This window comes from Typopeltis vanoorti, chromosome 3, assembly GCF_054136105.1.
Source record: "Typopeltis vanoorti isolate ZY-2024b chromosome 3, IOZ_Tvanoo_1.0, whole genome shotgun sequence".
Classification (NCBI taxonomy): Eukaryota; Metazoa; Arthropoda; class Arachnida; order Uropygi; family Thelyphonidae; genus Typopeltis; species Typopeltis vanoorti.
Genome location: NC_143551.1, coordinates 86041494 through 86060525, shown reverse-complemented (window position 1 = coordinate 86060525; position 19032 = coordinate 86041494). Strand labels below are relative to the sequence as shown.

The following is a 19032-nucleotide window of genomic DNA, read 5'->3' as shown; positions in this document are numbered from 1 at the left end:
TAAGTATTAATTATTATGTTTAACCCAGCGTATAAGCCTTTCTACAAGAATTACTATCATCCACGGAGATTCCATCGCACGCAAGGCCCGCCATTACAGCAAACTGAAGCTGAAGTTATCTAGAACTGAATCGTCTGACCTTCCTAAAACGCAGCCGGGATAATCAGGTAATCCCAAATTGTGTAAAATTTAAGCACCATTTCTGTTCACAAAAAGCTCTCTGTATCTATAACCGGGCAAGCCAGGTTTTACTACGGGAGCAAATTAATGCTACACGCAGTTCTCTAACCAACGTAAACAGAGCTATAATAGATTTAGTTTAATCCTTTATCCCAGTGAGAGCAAACAAAGTTTGCGCCTGAAAATATCTTCAGGACTAAATATAGTGTTGTACTATCTTATCCAGTAAGTAGTGCAACACCAAGGCAACTCGTGGCAAAGGTGGAGCAAGCTACCAGGCACTTCTAACCCAGCATCTCCCATAATGCAAAACACATTTCCTATGTGGATATGTATACTGTTATGCATTAAAGGGATTGGCCATCTACCCAGACTAGTTTCGACCTTTATTGAGGTCTCTTCAGTGGGAGTCAGGCCCAGAGCTGGAGATACCAGGCAGAAGCAGTAGCAGGTCATCTGTGCCTATGGGAGTTGCCAAAAGGTTTATCACCTTTTTTTAAAAATTACTCTGGATTTAGATTTACTCTGGATAAATAAATTTTCAACGTAAACAGAGCTATTTTAGCGTTAGAGATAGAGCTTTTAAATACGCTAAATCACAAACTTTAGTCAATTCTACATAACGTCTAGTGCACTGCGGCAAATAAAGAATATGGAGCCAACATATCAACAAGTTTGATAAATTAAAAAAGAACTCGACATCCAAACCCAAACTGCAAACCAACACTGTAGTTAACCATAATAAATTTAGTTTAATCCTTTATCCAAGTGTGAGCGAACAAAGTTTGCGCCTGAAAGTATCTTCAGAACTGGGATAAGGTGGTACAACCTCCCCCCCCGATGTTGTACCACCTTACCCCAGTCCTGAAGATACTTTCAGGTGCAAACTTTGTTCACTCACACTTGGATAAAGGATTAAACTAAATTTATCATAGACTAACCAAGTGAAAAATAAACTTTCAACTGTAGTTAACCTTTCTTCAGTTATCTTGAAGCTTGAAGCAGTCAACGCTCTGTCACGTGGTCACAACTTCGTCATTGCTCCTACAAAATTACCGGCCGAGGAATTAATGATCCGGATTGAACTTGGGATTCGCCACCTTCCAAACCACATCACCAATGATATTAGATTGGATGTAGCTTGTGTTCTCACAAAAGCAAAACGACCAAAAACCAACATATCCATTAGTGAATACAAGTCTCTACAGGAAATGAAGAATAACAAAGAAATAGTTATCACCAAAGCGGATTAGGGGAACACCACTGTGGTACTCAATCATACTGACTACACAGGTAAGCTTAAAGCTTTACTATTAGATCGAGCTACTTGCCTCCCCATTGAATACAATCCCACCAACTCACAAATTAGAAAACTCCATAGGTTCCTTAAGAAGGTTACTTCTTGGCCTGTGGAGATTACTAATAGACTAAAACCATTTAACTCTAGACCCCCCCCCCGTATATATGGGCTCCCAAAAATACATAAAGAAAATGTGCCATTACGTCCCATAGTGGATGGCATTGATTCCCCCACTTACAAACTAGCTAAATATTTAGCCAAAGTGCTCTCACACTATACTGGCAACACACCATCACAGATAAAAAAACTCAGCCCACTTCAAAGCCAGTATAGAAAACCTTACACTCCAACATAATGACATAATGGTCAGTTTTGACATCTCCTCCTTATTCACAAATGTCCCCTCAAAGAAACCTTAGAGCTAATCCAAGCTAAATTTCCTCCCGATATCTCAGCCCTATTTCAATTCGCAATGAACTCAGGCTATTTCATTTGGCAGGAAAAATTCTACAAACAGATAGAGGGGACAGCCATGGGTTCACCACTTTCTCCACCCTTGCCCAACTTCTTTATGGAGACGTTTGAAGAGAAAGCCTCTCTGTTCCACAAAAACCTACCATATGGCTTCGCTACGTTGATGATGTGTTCGCTATTTGTTTGGCCACATGGCCCGTATACACTCCTCTCTTTCCTAACACAGTTAAAGAACCAACACCCTAAAATCAAGTTCACCCTGGAAAAAGAGGAAAACAATAGCTTTCCCTTCCTAGACCCACACTAGTCACCTGCCAACCTGATGGTACCTTGATTTTCTCAGTTTTTAGAAAACCCACCCATACAGGCAGATACATTCACCAACAATCCCACCACTTCCCCTCACAACAATATGGAGTTATTAAGACACTATTCAACAGGGCTAAACTAATCTGTTCAAATGACCAAGCCCTAACCACTGAACTAAATCACATCCTTAACACTTTCTCAGCCAATGGCTACTCCCCCCCAAAAAAAATCCAAAAAATACTAAAACCTGATATCCACAATCCCCCCCCCCCTTCACAAAAAAGCTTACTCTAAATTCATCACCATTCTCTACATCCGAGGCACCTTAGAAAAAATCAACGAAATCCTAAAAAAACATGACTTGACCACTTGTTACAGACCATATAGAAAATTGGCATCCCTTATCTGCTCCACTAAAGACCAACCACCTCTCCTAGACCTACTTGGTGTATACCAGGTCCCTTGCAGATGTAAATTGTCCTACTTTGGCCAAACAGGCAGGACAGCAAATATCAGAATCTCAAACACAAGGACTATATCCGATTTCACCAGTACAGCCACTCTGGGCTTGCAGACCATGCTCTAGATACTTGCCACAGAATAAGGTGGAAGAAAACCACAGTAATACACCACAGCAAGTTCAAATATGAAAGACTATTCATGGAATCAGCCTCAGCCCTTAGGAAGATGCCAAACCTTAACAAATTTGGATGCATGAGACTGCCCCAAATTTGGGAAACATACATCAGAAGAACTTCAGCTCAAAGGCCAAGAACACCTAATATAGCCCGCCAGGGGGCACCATCAGGACTTTACGAAAACGGTAGCTTCCTCGCTTCATTTCTCATTTGCTATTATGTAGTACTTACATGCATGTGTCTTTATCTTAAGTTCCCATGAAGATGGGAACGTGACATTGCCATTAAAGTTGATTTAATTTATATTTCTAGTGTACGCTGTCAATTAATACTTAATTTGGGAATTAATACTTAATTCCTTAAGTATTAATTATCATGTTTAACCAGCATATAATCCTTTCTACAAGAATGGGTATTCATTATTTGAACAATCTCATCAGTTTTTGACACAAGGGTACTACTGCATTCTATAAAGTTATTCTTCCATATTTAGTCTCTTTTTCTTGCAGCATAATGATAAAATTCTTTTGGATTGCCTTTAGCCTGCACAGCCATTTATTTTTTGTACTCTAGTTACTGCCATACTCCTAAATTTTTGGTTTGTGCTTTATATACAGGTGATCAAAAATTAAAGTATTTCTGTTTAAGACCTTGTGAAATGCCAACCATTGATTTAAATGCTGTGAAACTTTGCAGGAATATATTGTGCATTAAGAGAAGCAATATCTGTGGGGAAAAAAAAGTAGTTCCAAAATTTGCCACGAGGGGTACTGTATGATGTACCAAATGTAGATGTAGCAGTGGTGCACTCAGGATTTAATCTTGGAGGAGCCTAGCACTCAAGATTTAATCTTGGGGGGGGGAGAGACACGAGCACTCATGGTTTAATCTTGTGGGGGGGGGTGGCTGAGTATAAATTACAACACAAGTATAAATTAACATCTTTTTATTCACTTCTAACTAAGAAAGTGATGACTGATTTAAGTAGGATCTGGAAAGATGGGCACATCTTCAAAAAGATCAGACCAAAATTAAGCTTGTAGAAATCTTAGTTTTTTCGATCTTTCTCTATGTCTCTGAGTCTTGAACAATGACAGAAGATGATAGAAGAAGAAGTGAGGCATTTCAGCTCTTGTGCTGGAGAAGAATGTTAAGAGTGTCTTTGACAGAAAAATAAACAAACACAAGTATCCTAAAAGAACTGAATATCCACACAAGACTGACAAACATAATTGACATGAGAATTGTACAATATTTTGGACATATATGCAGAAATTCCAACTGCCTGGAAAAAATAATCATCCAGGGTAAACCATGTGGAAAAAGAAAAAGAAAGAACCCCCCCCCACACACACACACACACCCCAGCAAATGGATTGACCAAATATCAAGAATCACTGGACTTAAGCTGGAACAAGCAATAAGAGAAACACATAGGAGAAAAAAACGGCGAAGCATCATCAGGAAGATCACTGGTCCTCAGACATGAGGAGATATGAGAGAGAGAAATAGAGAGATTCACTTCTATTATGCATTCACAGGCTACTGTTCAATGTGTTGCCCTTCCCACAAATATGCAGAGGATGCAGTATACCACAAACTGCATCCTCTGCATAGCGTGTTCAGTGGCAGAATGCAGCGGGTTGGGGGCTGATGCTGCATACATACTGTGTTATACTGTCTTTTAGCACTGGCAAGTTATCAGGATGATCTCGATAAACCCTGTCTTTGAGAAATTCCCAGTGTCAAAAGTCACAGGGGGTCAGATCAGGTGAATGAGGCAGCCATGCAGTGGGGAAACACACTGATCACTGGCTTCCATGAGATGTTCTCCAAGAACCTCCTGCACAGATCAACTGATGTGTGAAGGGGTCCCATCTTGCATGAAAATGACTGAATCCATGCACAGGTGCTGCTGCTGCTGCTGCTGTGGCACAACAAAATTATTTATCATATTGCAATACTTCTCAGAGTAACTGAGCAGGTCAAGGACCCAACTGACAAATGCTCTCAAAGAAGAATGGTCCAGTGATAAATGAAGCTGTAAATCTGCAGTAGAACAGTAACTTTGGGATGAATGCAAAGGAATTTGTGGAAATGCATGCAAGTTTTGCATAGCCCATACCCAGCAATTGTGAGTATTCACAGCTCTGTTCAGGTAAAAATGAGCCTCATCTCCCCACAAAATCATCCACAGCCATGCAGCATCCAACTCCACTCAAGCAAGGAATGTTAAAATGAATGTCAGTCAGCTTACAAAGTCCTGCAGGCAAAAATTCTGTGTCAAAGTTATCTTGAATGGATATAAATGCAGAATCTTCCATAGAATTTTCCAGACAGAGTTGTGCAAGTCACATCCATGTGTCTTGATACAGCATGCACACCAATGCTGTTGTTTATGGCCTGCTCCATAATGGCAATAGCAACTTCATTCACTTGTTATGAACTGATCGATTTGAGACCTCTGCCAGGTCTAACTCCCAATCCAGTTTCTTGAAAACGACTAATCTTTCTTCGCAAAGCACATAGAGATAGTGAACCTCGTCAACATTTGTCCAGGCAATGAAATTCAGGAAGTGCAGTGACTGCATTGCAATTGTTTAGCTTTATGAGCAAAGCACATTGGAGAAAGGTTAGTGCTATCACCTCCTGCCACCTTCTGAGTTGCATGATATGTGCATATTCCACACAGCATCTGTTTACAATGCCCCTGGTGGCGAGTTTGGTCCCCCCCCTCCGATATTGCTTACGCATGATTCACAACGTGTTCCTGCAAAGTTTTGCTGCATTTGGATCACCGGATGGCATCCCACAAGGCTTTAAACAGGGACGCTTTAATTTTGATCACCGTATATTTTTTAACTCCTCTCATTTTTATTCTCATGATATTCTGTATACATTATCTTCTATTATGGATTTCTTCCATAATAATGTTGCACATCCATTTCACTCTCATCATATTTGTTCAAACTCTAGGGACACATTCAGATACTACCTCATTTAAGCACCTTTTCAAAACTTCCCATTCAGTAACTGATACAACGGGACCAAAGATGGTATTATTTTGAGTTTTGCATAATTCCAGCCTTGTAGTTCAGCATGTAATCCATCCTATTGGGGCATTCATGTAGTTTACTACTTCCCTGGTTTGGTAAGACATAATCACTGTCACTAACTGGTGATGCTGTGATCATACCTAACACTCTTTGACCTTGAATTCCTTCTTTCACATGCTGTTTGAGAAAGTTGTCACAAATTTTCTCAAACAGCATGTGAAAGATTGAAATTCTTACAACTTTTTGTCTTACAACATTTTTGTTCTGAGACAAAAAGTTGTCAAAAGTTCTCTCTCTTTCATTCTCATCATGAGTTTTCTCTCATTAGTGGGACCATTGCCTATGGAGATACGAAAGCTAAATCAGCTTTCTAATTAATTTGGTTTCTAACCAAGCAAAAAAAAAAAAACTTCCTATGTCTAACTCTGATCCAGAGTATTTTAACAATATAGTGATATCCTATTTGTCTGCTAGTATATGGAAAATATATGACCTGCATTAATTTAACTTTTAGTATACCCATGGATGTAGGTAGCTCTCACTGATGATATCTCATTAAAAATTGAAACAGGTTTGGATAGTGATCCCTCCCATAATACATAACACTGTTCAAACGGAAGTGTGCTGTGCATTATTGGGTATTGAGGCTGTTGACTTCACATCAGTTACCTCAGTATCCAATAATGCCCAACTCACGTGAAAATTTTTCTATTTTCTCATGTATGGATTAACTTGCTCGGTCTATTATAATTTAATTTGATACTAAGAGAGTGGTTAGAAGTTTTATTTCCAACAAAAGACTAGGTTTGACTACTGTGTAAACATTTGCAAAAATTGATGAATTTCAACATAATTATATAAGTGCCTTTCCTTTAAATGTATTTCTAATCAATTTAGTTATGCATATAACATAAATATATTATGGAATGAAAATTGAATGCGATATAATATTTCTTAAGGGAGTAAAATCATTGAAGAAGAGCGATTAGAAACAGAAAAGGTAAAGACTAAGCTTCTAGAGACAGAGTCACGAGCAAGGCATCTTGAAAATATTCTGGAAGTTAGAGATAAGGACTTAGGCAAGGTAAGTATAATAATTTTAAGCACTGCACTTGAACTTTGAATCCTGTTGTAAGCATGGATGTTAATAAAGCACTCTTAAGACAAATACATAAATCACCTCATTTATTGGAAGGATTTGAGGAAGATTTCTTTTTTAATATAAAAATATCTCTATCAGTATATATTATGATAGGTGTATACAGGACTGAAAAGAAAGTATCTATATGGGAGCAGGAAGGGGGGTTAGAACAAATGCATAAGCATTTAGACCTCAGAGTTATTGTTTTTCTTTTTTTGATGTGGGGGGGGGCAAAATTTAGATGTGGCACTTGTAATACATAAAATTTAATTTAGAAGTAGTAGTTTTAACTTATAATTAAACTGCATGCCATTAAAGAAGTATTAAGAGCTCTAGATTTCTCAATTGGAAGCTATCCATGAGAGGAAAACTAAACTTAAAGTAGAGTCATGCTTTATAAATCAAATCTGACATGTCCTGATTTTATTTGAACATTATTCTGCACTTTTGCACCTGTTTTACAACAAAATCATTTTTGTTGTCCACACATATCCCTCCAACATTCAGATAGGTTCATGAATCTGTCACAATACACCTACCTGAATGTCATGTTAGTAGAACTGCACCTTAAATGATGGTCTTCCAAATCCTTGTGATTTTTGAAGAAATAAAAGCCAAACCAAATGTATGGTGAGAGTTTTGCATGTGCATAACTGTAGAGATTCACACCATTAGGTTCACAGCACATAGTTTCATCGGGGGAAAAAAAATCTATTGATTTTAGCTGGTTTCATACAGAGTTAGCAGGGATTTTCCTCTTGGAAACTTGAGTTTTTCATCCTGCAAAACAGTCAAATGTTTGCTGTTAATTCTTTTTCCTGATTAGATTGTTTGAAGACTGACACATATTCTAGAAGATAAGAGGAAACTGTTCACTGAAGTCATCATTTTGAAATAAATCTGAAAAGAAACATTCTGATAATTATAACCACATTTTTGCAGTATGTCTGATGTTCTTATAAAAACCTGGCCAGCTACTGACAATTGGTATGTTTTTTTATTTTTTATTTTTCTTTCTTTTTTTATCTTCTCTGGATTTTGTTAGTCGCATATAAGCTGCCCAAGAAGGAAATTCTCTTGATCTTCATTGCAGCTTTATTTTGTAATCATATTCTTTTACAAACTTCAGCATTCTCTCTCTCTCTCTCTATCTCTCTCTGTTTGAGTAATGATCTCTCTCAAATAATTCTTTTATAGTTACTCCCATTCTCTTTGGCATTTACAAACCAGCATAATTTTCAGTATACCTAGTATGAATACATAGATGCTGATGCTTTTCATTTAATAGAAGATATAGATATCCTTGCATTTATTATTACACTGATATTTTGCCTTAGTTAGCAAGACATCTTTATAGACACAAAGACCAAGAATATGCACAAGATATGGCCAGCAGAAGGAAGTCAGAAAATATTAGACTGAGTAGAAAATGGTGTAATCCTACAGTTCTAATAACTAGCACTCTCTATTGATGTAACAAGAAGATTTTGATTATTTGGCTGAGGTCACATAATAATAGTTTTCTACATTTCTGGTAGAGTCAGCCATATTCATTTATTTAGGTTAGGATAAGAGAGGCTGTAAACATTGTGCGCTACCGGTTTTATTAGTGTGGGTATTTTTTTTTTTTTGCCAAAACTTAATTACGAAATCGTTATTATTAGATTTAGTAACCTGCAAAAACTGGTGGCGGCATTGTCATTCCATGACTTTAATTTAGATTTCAGTTCGTTAAATGTGAGGTCTGTTATATGTATTCTTTCGATTACATAAATGATTTGTGGATATTTGGTGAGGAGGAGGGAGGGTGTGTGCGAAGTGTGACCTGAACGAGGAATTGATGTTTGCAAATATGAAATTGATGACAGAAAGTGTTAGTAGCAAAATTGTCACAGGGAAAATGAGTATACATTTGAAAGAAAAGGATGGTGAGGAAGAGAGGCGAAAAAATGTTAAAAAATCAGTAAAAAAAAAAAGAAAAAGAGCGATTTGAAAACCGTAATGGATGTTAAAAGGGACGAAAGTGAGGTGAGAGTGGTGGAAGGAAACAAAATTGAGAGAACAAATGAAACTATAAATGGTGTGATGCAGAAATCGAAAGTAAAAAAAATCGAAAGAATGGATGATAGCGAAAGTTCGACATATGTTGGAACTGAAAGTACAGAAACAAAGAAAGATGAATGAGTGTGAAAATGGGAAGAATGATAGCAAAAGTTGGATGCATGTTGAACCGAAAGTACAGAAATAAAGAAGGATGAATGAGAGTGAAAGTGAGAAGAGGGGGTCGAGAGTTAGAAAGTTAGAAAGTGTGAATTATAGAGAGAATGTGTCGCAATATTCAGAAGTTGAAATTGATTGGATGAGACAAGAAATGAAATGGATGCAGAATGAAATTAAGAAAATTCGGGTAAAAACTATTAAAATAAATAATGATGGCATCCATTATTTATTTTATGTGTTTCGAAATATGATGTGTTTTGTGAGGATAGAAGGAGTAAAAAGGGAGGGGGAGTGCTATTGATGATAGAGAAAGAGTTATGTTCATATAAAGTAAAGATGCAAGAGGGAAATAGTGCCAGTGGTTTTGAGGCAGTGTGGTGTCAGATAGAGGTGAATGGAATCAAATACTTTGTGGGATGTTGTTATAGACCAGGTAATGTGGATGGAGGTGATAGTGAAATGTATAGTCAAATTAGCCAAGCAAATAAGAAAAGGGTGATCATTATGGTGGATTTTAATTATGGCAATATAGACTGGAATGATCAGATAGCAACTGGAAGTAAAGAAAATGAGTTTCTTGAGTTTTTGAGGGATAACTACCTCAGACAGTATGTAACAGAGGGCACACGAGGACTGAGGGTCTTGGATTTGATCATCTCATCAGAGGATGTAATTATAAATGACGTGTCAAATCATTCACCAATTGGTGAGAGTGACCATGAGGTGATTACCTGGGTGGTTGCCAGCAGTGTGAGGACCCCTGTGAGAAAAGCGTATATGTGGAATTACAAGAGGGGGAGGATTATGAAGAACTCAGGAGACAGCTTGTGGGTGTAGCGTGGAATGAGGAGTTAGCTGGAAAAGAGATCAATGCAGCTTGGGGGATTTTCAAAAACTGTTTAGTAGATGCAATGTCTAAATGTATTCCAAGGGTGAGAAGGTTAAATAAGGTGGGTGTGAGATGGATGAATAAAGAGATTAATACAGAGAAAAAGGTCATTTTGGAGGCAGCATAAGAGAAGTGGAAATAACCAATTCCATGAGGTCTACAAAGACCAAGCAAGGAGGGTGACTTGGTTGGTGAGGGTAGCAAGAGAGGTATGAACAGCAGTTGGCTAATGAAGCCAAAAAGAATCCCAAGGAGTTCTTTTGATATGTAGCCAGCAAAAGAAAGAATAATTATGGAAGGATGACATTGATTGGAGAAAATGGTATACAGACAGCTGATGCAGAATGTGTGGGGGAGATACTTAATGAGCAGTTCATAAATATCTTACAATCTTGTGAATGTGACTTCATCGAGGGATTGAGTGCAGTTGATGATGGGGAGGAGAGACTGACTGTAGGTGAGCAAGAGGTGTATGGAGTTGAGTAAACTAGATGTTAATAAGGCTGTGGTACTTGATAATATATCACCACGTATTCTGAAAGAATGTGGCAGGGAGTTGACACCTGCCTAGACATATTTTTTTAATATGAGTCTTGCACTCGGTCAAGTTCCTAAGAAGTGGAAGGAGGGCAAGATTGTGCCACTTCATAAAGGAGGTGATCAAACTCAAGCATCATACTATAGGCCTATCTGTGTGTCAGGTGTTGTGGTTAAGTTGTTAGAGAAGCTTGTGAGAACTAGGATCCAGAGTTGGGTTGATAATAATGGTATTATCTTTGATGGACAGCATGGATTTGCTAAAGGGAGGTCATATTTTAGTAATTTACTTACTTATTACAATAAAGTGACTGCTTCCTTGGACAGAGGAAAAGGATACACAGTAATATACTTGGATTTTGCAAAGGCTTTTGATAGAGTACCTCATGATAGGTTGACAGTCATACTAGAGCAGATGGGGTTGGATATTAGATTGGTGCATTGGATTGGAGACTGGCTATCTGATACGTATCAACAAGTTGTGTTTGGGGGGGGGGGGGAGCGATATCCAGGAAAAGGAAAGCACTCGTGGGGTGCCTCAGGGGTCTGTTTTTAGGTCCATTGCTGTTTAACTTGTATATTAATGATATAGGTGAAGATTTGGATGGAGATATTTAGTTGTTTATAGATGATGCAAAGTTGGGATGTACCATGAAGAGTAAGAAGATGTTGTGCCCTTACAAGAAGACTTGAATAAATTGAGTGATTGGGCACAGAAATGGGGATGTGAGGTCAATGTTGCAAAATTTAAGGTTTTAAAATTTGGAAAACAAAGATGGGGTGCAGAATTTATGCTTGTTGAGGATATATTGTTGGAAGTGGAGGAAATAAGAGTACTGGGGTGATAGGGGATAAGGATCTAAAATTTAGGGGACACATAGCCAAAATTATGAAGACAACACAAAGGCTTCTGGGAATGATGCGGAGGACACTGACATGTAGAAGTAGGGAGATTCTTATTCCATTTTATAAGTCTTTGATTAGGCCACACATGGACTATTGTGCCCAGATTTGGTTACCTGGTTTCAGAAGGATGAAGAGATGTTGGAAATGGTCCAAGACAACTGACTAAGGTAGTTTCTGACCTCTGGAATGTCGAGTATGAGGAAAGATTGAGAAGATGTAATTTGCAGAGTCTGGTGGATAGGAGGAAGAGGGGAGATATGATAGAAACCTACAAGTTGGTAAGGGGTTGTTATAGGATCAATGCTGGAGAAGTTTTATAGAGAATAGTGGTAGATCAGGGGAGAACCAGAGGTTATCCCTGGAAACTGTATAAAGTGTATAAACTGTATAGGGTGTGAGTAGGGGAGTGAGAAGCAGGTTTTTTTCATGCAGAGTTGTGAATGATTGGAATGCCTTGCCTGAGAATGTGGTGTCTGCAAAGAGTTTGAATGTGTTTAAAACACGGTATGATGAGCTGTGTGTGTGTGTGATAAAAGGACCTCCCAGATGAGGCTTTGACTCCATGAGGTCTTGGGGTGGTAATAATAATAATAATAATGTTGTAGTTAATTATGATGTAATGACATGTAGTGTGGGTGACACTATTCATAGAGAGAGAGAGATGGAGAGAAACTGGAGACCCTATTCTGGAGATGAAACATAGCATTAGTCACAGGAAGATGGGGTTTACTTGGCTGGCAGATGCTATCTTTTGTGCATTACCAGCTATTAATATACTCATTTATTCAATTAGCATGTCTTTTTCCTGTGAACTGGGAATTGTAAGAGTTGCTATTTTATTTAGGATCCCAGAGATAACAACAGAGAGATGGTTTGAGAGATGGTTTCATGCTCCAGCACTATGTTCATCTGTGCATAGTGCTGGCGCATGAATAGCCTTAAAACATGTCTCCCTCCCCTTCAATCATTTGCTGTAATTTAATATACACTGCTGTATGATCAAAGTTGTATTTCTTGTGTTATTGGATGAACTGAATGCGTCTTTTAAAAGTTTGCAAAACAGTACACAGTAATAGAATCTTACACATTGGACAAATCTTTTACCAATTGGTTAGCTGTGTAAAACAGCACATACTCATATAATTTTTGATGCACAAAAATGTGAGTGCCATCAAACACTACTGATTAAAAGTTTTTATGGCAAAGTAACTATAAATGCGAGTCCTGTATGTCATTGGGCATGAAGAAACAGTGGTGACAGTTGACATTAATAGCTAATCATGAAGCGAGTCACCAAAAACTGTAACTGATGATTTCCATAAACAGAAATGTGAGCACTTAGAGAGAGAGAGAGAGAAATCAGTGAGTAAATCAGAACTGACTAGCACTGAAATTGAACCTAGATTAGTATTGTCAACGATACTAATCCAGTGTCACAGAACTGGGCTACAATAAAATATGTGCACATCATTATAGCCCCATCACAACTGGGTACCACTTCAGTTAACTAGTGAAATGAAAGAAGTGAGGCTGGAAATTTGTCACCAGTTGCTTAAGCATTACCAAAGAAGAAGGCAATGAATGAATTTTTTCACAAAAATATGAGAAAGACATTTGAGGCTATCATTATAACCCTGAAGTGAAAATTCAGTCTTTGTGTGTGGAATACCACTACCTTACCTCACACAGGGCCAGTAAGCTCAAATTGTTTCTTATGCCAGCAAGTGCATTCTTGATTGGATTTTGGGAAAGCAAAGGTTTCATTCACTAGTACTGTATGATTTTTGAAAGGGTTAATAAGTTCACATAGCGATGTAAAGTCATCGCTGTGTGACAAAGTTGAATAACAAACTAAACGTGTTTGTACCGAGGAAGAGCCATTGCTTTTTCAACATGACAAGATAAGACTATACATGAGCTTCTCACTTCAATGTCTGTCAAAGAAATTGGATTTGAAGTTATGAAATGTCTTCCCTATAGTTTGGACTTTTTCAACATGACAAGATAAGACTATACATGAGCTTCTCACTTCAATGTCTGTCAAAGAAATTGGATTTGAAGTTATGAAATGTCTTCCCTACAGTTTGGACTTGGCTTTTTTTTGATTTCTGGTTATTTCCTAAATTGCAGGGTATCCATTTAAAACTTATGAACAAGTCAAAGTACAGGTTTGGAAATGGTTCTAAAAACAATCTGAAGAGTTTTTGAGGGTGGTAAGAGCCAAGTTTCAGAACTGGGTTGATAACAACAGCATTCTCTTGGATGTACGAGTATGGTATAGTATTGGTTTACAAAGAACAATCGTGATTTAGCAATCTACTTACTTATTATAACAATGTGACAAATGCATTGGACAAGAGCAAAGCATATACAGTGTTATATTTAGATTTTGTAAAGGCTTTTGATAGATTGCTGCATGACAAGTTGGTAATTAAATTGGAATTTTGGATTGGAGATTTGGCTGTCTAATTGGTATCAGCGAGTTGTGTATGAAGGAGCAATATCCTGAAGAGGAAAGTCATTACTGGTGTGTTCCAAGGGTCTGTTTCTGGTTGTTGCTGTTTAACTTATAATATGTGGGTGGTCTGAAAAGTTCTCAGCCTCAACCATAACACTATCGGCGAGATTTTTTTTTCCTAAGTTGGAGATTATGTTGAAAAATAAAAATAATTTTGAAATTATAAATTCGTTTTTTCATTGTTAGGCCAAGAACTTTTCAGACCATCCACATATGTTGTCGATACTGGGGAAGGTTTGAATAGGAATGTGTAGTTGTTTGCAGATGATGCAAAGTTTTCTAAGAACTCTGAGGAGTTAAGCAGATGTTGGGTTTACAAGAGAATTTGAATAGATTGGATGAGTAGGAATGCCAGTGCAATATTGCAAAGCATAAGGTTTTAAAATTTGGGAAGTAGAGATGGGATGCACAGAATACGATCGATGGTTATATCTTACAAGAGGTGGAGGAGATAAAGTATTCAGAAGTAATTGGACAAGGACCTAAAATTTAAGGATCTCATTACTGTAGACATATAATCACACCTCTACAGTAATGGGATTCCTAATGTGTATGAAATATGATCGCTTTGTAGAAGTATGGAATCACATTGCTATCTTGCTTAGTTCCCTTGTATAATTCCCAAATAGCTTATGGGTAATGGTTTTAGTCTCTGGAATGGTGGGGAAAGATTGAGGAAATAAGTCTGCACAGTTTAATGGAAAGAAAGGGGAGTATGAATAAGAGACATAAGTTAGTAAGAGATTTTTACCCAATTAATGTGGAGGAGGATTTCCATACAATGGGGGAGAGAGTGGAGAACAAGAGGCTATGTTATGTCTGAAAACTGTATAAGGAAAGTGTTGAGAAGGAGAGGGGGAAATAGCATTTTGCATGGAGAGTCATAGATGATTTGTATACATTGCTTGAGAGTGTGATGAGTGCTGAAACAGTGAATAAGTTTAAGGCATAGTTAGATGATCTTTGGGTATGACGGGGGGATCTCCAGAAATGAATCTTTTGACTTTGTGGAGTCCTGATGATAATAAATTCACCAACCTATTAGAATACCAGATAATCCTCGGCATTAACACTGTTGACCTTTTCTTAAATATCTCTCCTTGCAGATATACTGAAGTACTCTCCTCTTGGCAACTCTGACCATAACTTTGTTTCTTTCTTTCTTTTTTTTAAAGTCATCCTTCTCCCAGATAATTTTAGCCTCATGTACTGTGGTACAGCAGTGGATTTCCATGCCTTTTTTTTTATGATCTGATTATTGTTTTTATTGTGCTGATCCAAATACTTTGCTGTGATCATATAGCCATTCTTGCTTGAATGAGTGCCTTTATAATTCACTCGACTTGAAGTCCCTGATTCCTGTCCAAGTCATGGTTCTCCAATAAATGTCAACTTCTTCCACATACAAGTAGTCAGGTCATGAAGATAATTCATGTGTAAAGTATGCTCATGCTTGGGTGAAGGGTGAAAAAAATAATATAATTTCTTGTTTAGTATAATATGCTATCCATAATTTTGCTGATGACAGTACTCTCTATTCCTCTTCTTCATTTTAGAAACTTTGTAATAGTCAAATTATGCATGCTAACTAATGTCTTTAACATTGATCTCCTTCAACATCTCAAGTGAGGGTGAAGATAAGCTCATGATTTATTAAAACACAGTCCTGTCTTATTATCTGAAAAAAAGATCCTACTTCACTTCCTCTTATTTTTGATAATATTCTGATTTCCAGTCAAGATCAGTTTCTCTTCTTGAGCTGACTTTCTCATTTTGCCTTAAACATATCACACCCAGATCATCCTCAGCCTCCAAGGAATTGAGTATTCTTTTTCATTAAAAACAATACTTCTCTCCTGCTCAATCTCCTAACATGTTCCATCAATTAATCCAATTCTCATCCATCGTTAAATGGGTTGAGTTTTCTACTTATGAGTTTTTTAGGGCAATTTAATGCAGTTTGCTTTCTGTTCCTCTTTTGCATCCTTCCAGAAGCAAGTGTTTTTATGTCTGTAGATACCTAACACCTTATAAATCCCAAATCCCATTGACTTTAGATGTTATTCTCACATTTATGATTGTGTACCCAAAACCTGTCTAAGAATTCTTGATTGTATACAGAAGAGGACACCTAATAGGTATCCCTCTTCCAGTCAATTTTCTCATAGGCAATGTGTTTCTGCATTATTCCTTTTTTTTTTTTTAAGGTACTTTAATGGGTATTGCTCCACCAAACTGGCTACTACCATTCCGCTGCTTTTTTTTAAACATGAGCAGCCATTGGTCAACATCTCATCTTCCATCATCCCATCTACTTCTGTTCTTTTGAACTGCCTTCCCATGTTATCACCCCTGCTGCTGCCCCAAAGTGAGTACAACTCCAGGCTTTTCAAGAAACTTCTTAATAGATTATCCTCTTTTGTCTTTAACCACTTGCCTACACATGGCACTGTTTTGTAGTCTCTATGTGTGGTACTAATATGTATATTAAAAAATATTCAGGAGAAGCTTACCATTTAATCATTATTATGGATTCTGATCTTTTCAACATATTTTCTCAAGACATATCCTATATCTGGGATTCATTTCTTGTCCTCTTTAAATCTCTGATTAGAACTAACTTCTATTTCTTGTGCTCCATTCTTACAATGCAATAATTTAACAATTCTAAAAATTCCCTTCTTTGCATTCCCCAAAAGGATCCATTAAGTGCAGGTGTCACATTTCCAGATTTCTCTTTTAAAATTGGTTGTAATATGTCCACAAGTTAAATTCAGTTTTATGTTTTTATATTGTGAAACCTGTGGGTTTTTTTGAATTCAACCTATGGTTGTTCAGTAATTGTATTGATGATGTCTTATGATACATAAGACAAAATATTTACATAATAAAAAAGTTATTTATTGTGGCATTCCTGTTATTCTATAGTTACAGCTCTATGTTTGTTTGTGTACATTTATTAGACAGTGCATATTATGTCTCAGATATGTGGTCAAACAAAATTCATATAGTATGAAAATAAGTTTGTCCTTCACAAAAATTATGCTGATAAGATTGTATTATTTTTAGTCCCTGTCTTTATGAACTAGCCAAAAGTTTTTTGGAAATGTGGAATTATTAATAAATTATTTTAATACAATAAACACACACAAATACAAGGCTTGACAAATTATCTTACTCACCTCGAGAAAAAAAAAACACTCGCTCAAGATCCAATTTTTTTAATGATTATTATTATATGACACCTCCAAGGAGTCCAAAGACTCATCAAGGGAGGGCACCCACTCCACAGCTCTTCTTTGTCTCTACCCCTCAATCCACCAACTGCAGCAAACCACGATCATCATCATCTACACTAATGGCATCTACTGCCCACCACCACCACTAGTATTTTCAGAAAATTAAAAACATCCATGCCCACGGCAGGATTCGAACCAACAGCCTTTTGGCTGGAGAGCAGATATGCTAACCATTCAGCCAACCAGGCTGCCAGTCTGGTTGGCCAAGTGATGTAAAATGATATATCTTATAAGTCAGTAAGTGTTCCATACAGTAATTAATGGTGCTATATTGTTGTTTTGAGAACATTTTCTTTGTGTGAAAAACCTTCCAAGAAGGAGAAGTCAATATATAATAAGAATAGGAAGAACAGTATAAATAACATCGTTTTTTTGAAAATATAATTTGTTACATTAAGTTTTGTTACTAGAATGGCTGTTTATATTACAAATATTCTTAAGTGTTTTCTTCAATTTAAAAATATTGTTCAGAAAGTTATTTTTTATTAAATAGAAAAATATTCTCTTTTCTCCAGTCGGTAGCAGCTGGCAAACTTTACTCACCACATGTGGGTGAGTGAGCATATTTATCAAGCCCTATATATATATATATATATGAAAGAATGATCATTAACTCGGTTAGCATACATATTTTTATGAAGAATTGAATGACTAGAACCGAGATTTAAGTAAAAAGGTTTTAATATAAAAAAAAAAATATATATATATATATATATATATAGGGCTCGACAAATATGCTCACCCATAATAAGATATATGTGTGTGTGTGTGTGTGTGTGTGTGTGTGTGTGTGTGTGTGTGTGTGTGTGTGTGTGTGTGTGTGTGTGTGTGTGTGTGTGTGTGTGTGTGTAATCAAAGAAATTAGTGTATTTAGTGTTTTTGCTTTGCACATTATTGACTCGGACAGAAATTTTAAAATAGCATTTAAAAGTATTTCTATATTAAGGTGATAAAGAGCTTGTATGAATTTTTACCTCTTTCATTTTCCTGCTATGACTGAGTGCTATATTGCATGCTTATCAGATAGAAAATAGCAAAGATGCAACTATATGATTGCTGATCGTTGTTATTTAATTTAATTTTGTGTACTACTGTTTAGTACACAAAAGTTCATGAGCTGCATGTCAGATGCTCTTTAGATAGCAGTCACTAAGCCATTGCTATCAGCAAGTGTATGTATCTGTGAAGGGAAGGAGGGGGGGGGGGTTGTTCATATACATAATAAGCATGCAGTGTAACCTTAGTTATTGCAGTGCAACAGGCATATAGCATAAATGTATTATAGTTCACATATGTGTTTGTTTATGTGTGTGTGTGTGTGCTCGTGAAACTACTTACCTTTCAGTTGTTGCATTAAAATTATTGGACCTTGTTAATTTTATTAAGATATATTTTTTTTATCTCAATATATCATTACCTTTATGCCAGGCTCTACAAAAAACGAAGTCTGAGTTTCAACTACAGAATATTAAAAAGGGAAATGACAACAAAGTAACGATATTAGAGGCTATTCTTGAAACAAAGGTATTGTAGGTTGCATTAAATGAAGTGCTTGTTTTAAATTC

The 19032-nt window shown here is 36.9% G+C and overlaps 1 protein-coding gene across 2 annotated transcripts in view; it reads left to right on the top strand.

Moving 5' to 3' along the window:
* The window catches only part of LOC150108348 (uncharacterized), a 509704-nt gene that overhangs the window by 277565 nt on the left and 213107 nt on the right, over positions 1 to 19032 (top strand). For both annotated transcript variants that reach the window (XR_016548130.1, XM_090390709.1), the window contains exons 4-5: positions 6917 to 7041; positions 18896 to 18991. Coding sequence is in view for 1 of the 2 variants with exons in the window: in XM_090390709.1 (XP_090246835.1) it covers positions 6917 to 7041; positions 18896 to 18991 (221 nt within the window). In the remaining variant the exon portion in view is untranslated. The remainder of the gene's footprint in view (positions 1 to 6916; positions 7042 to 18895; positions 18992 to 19032) is intronic.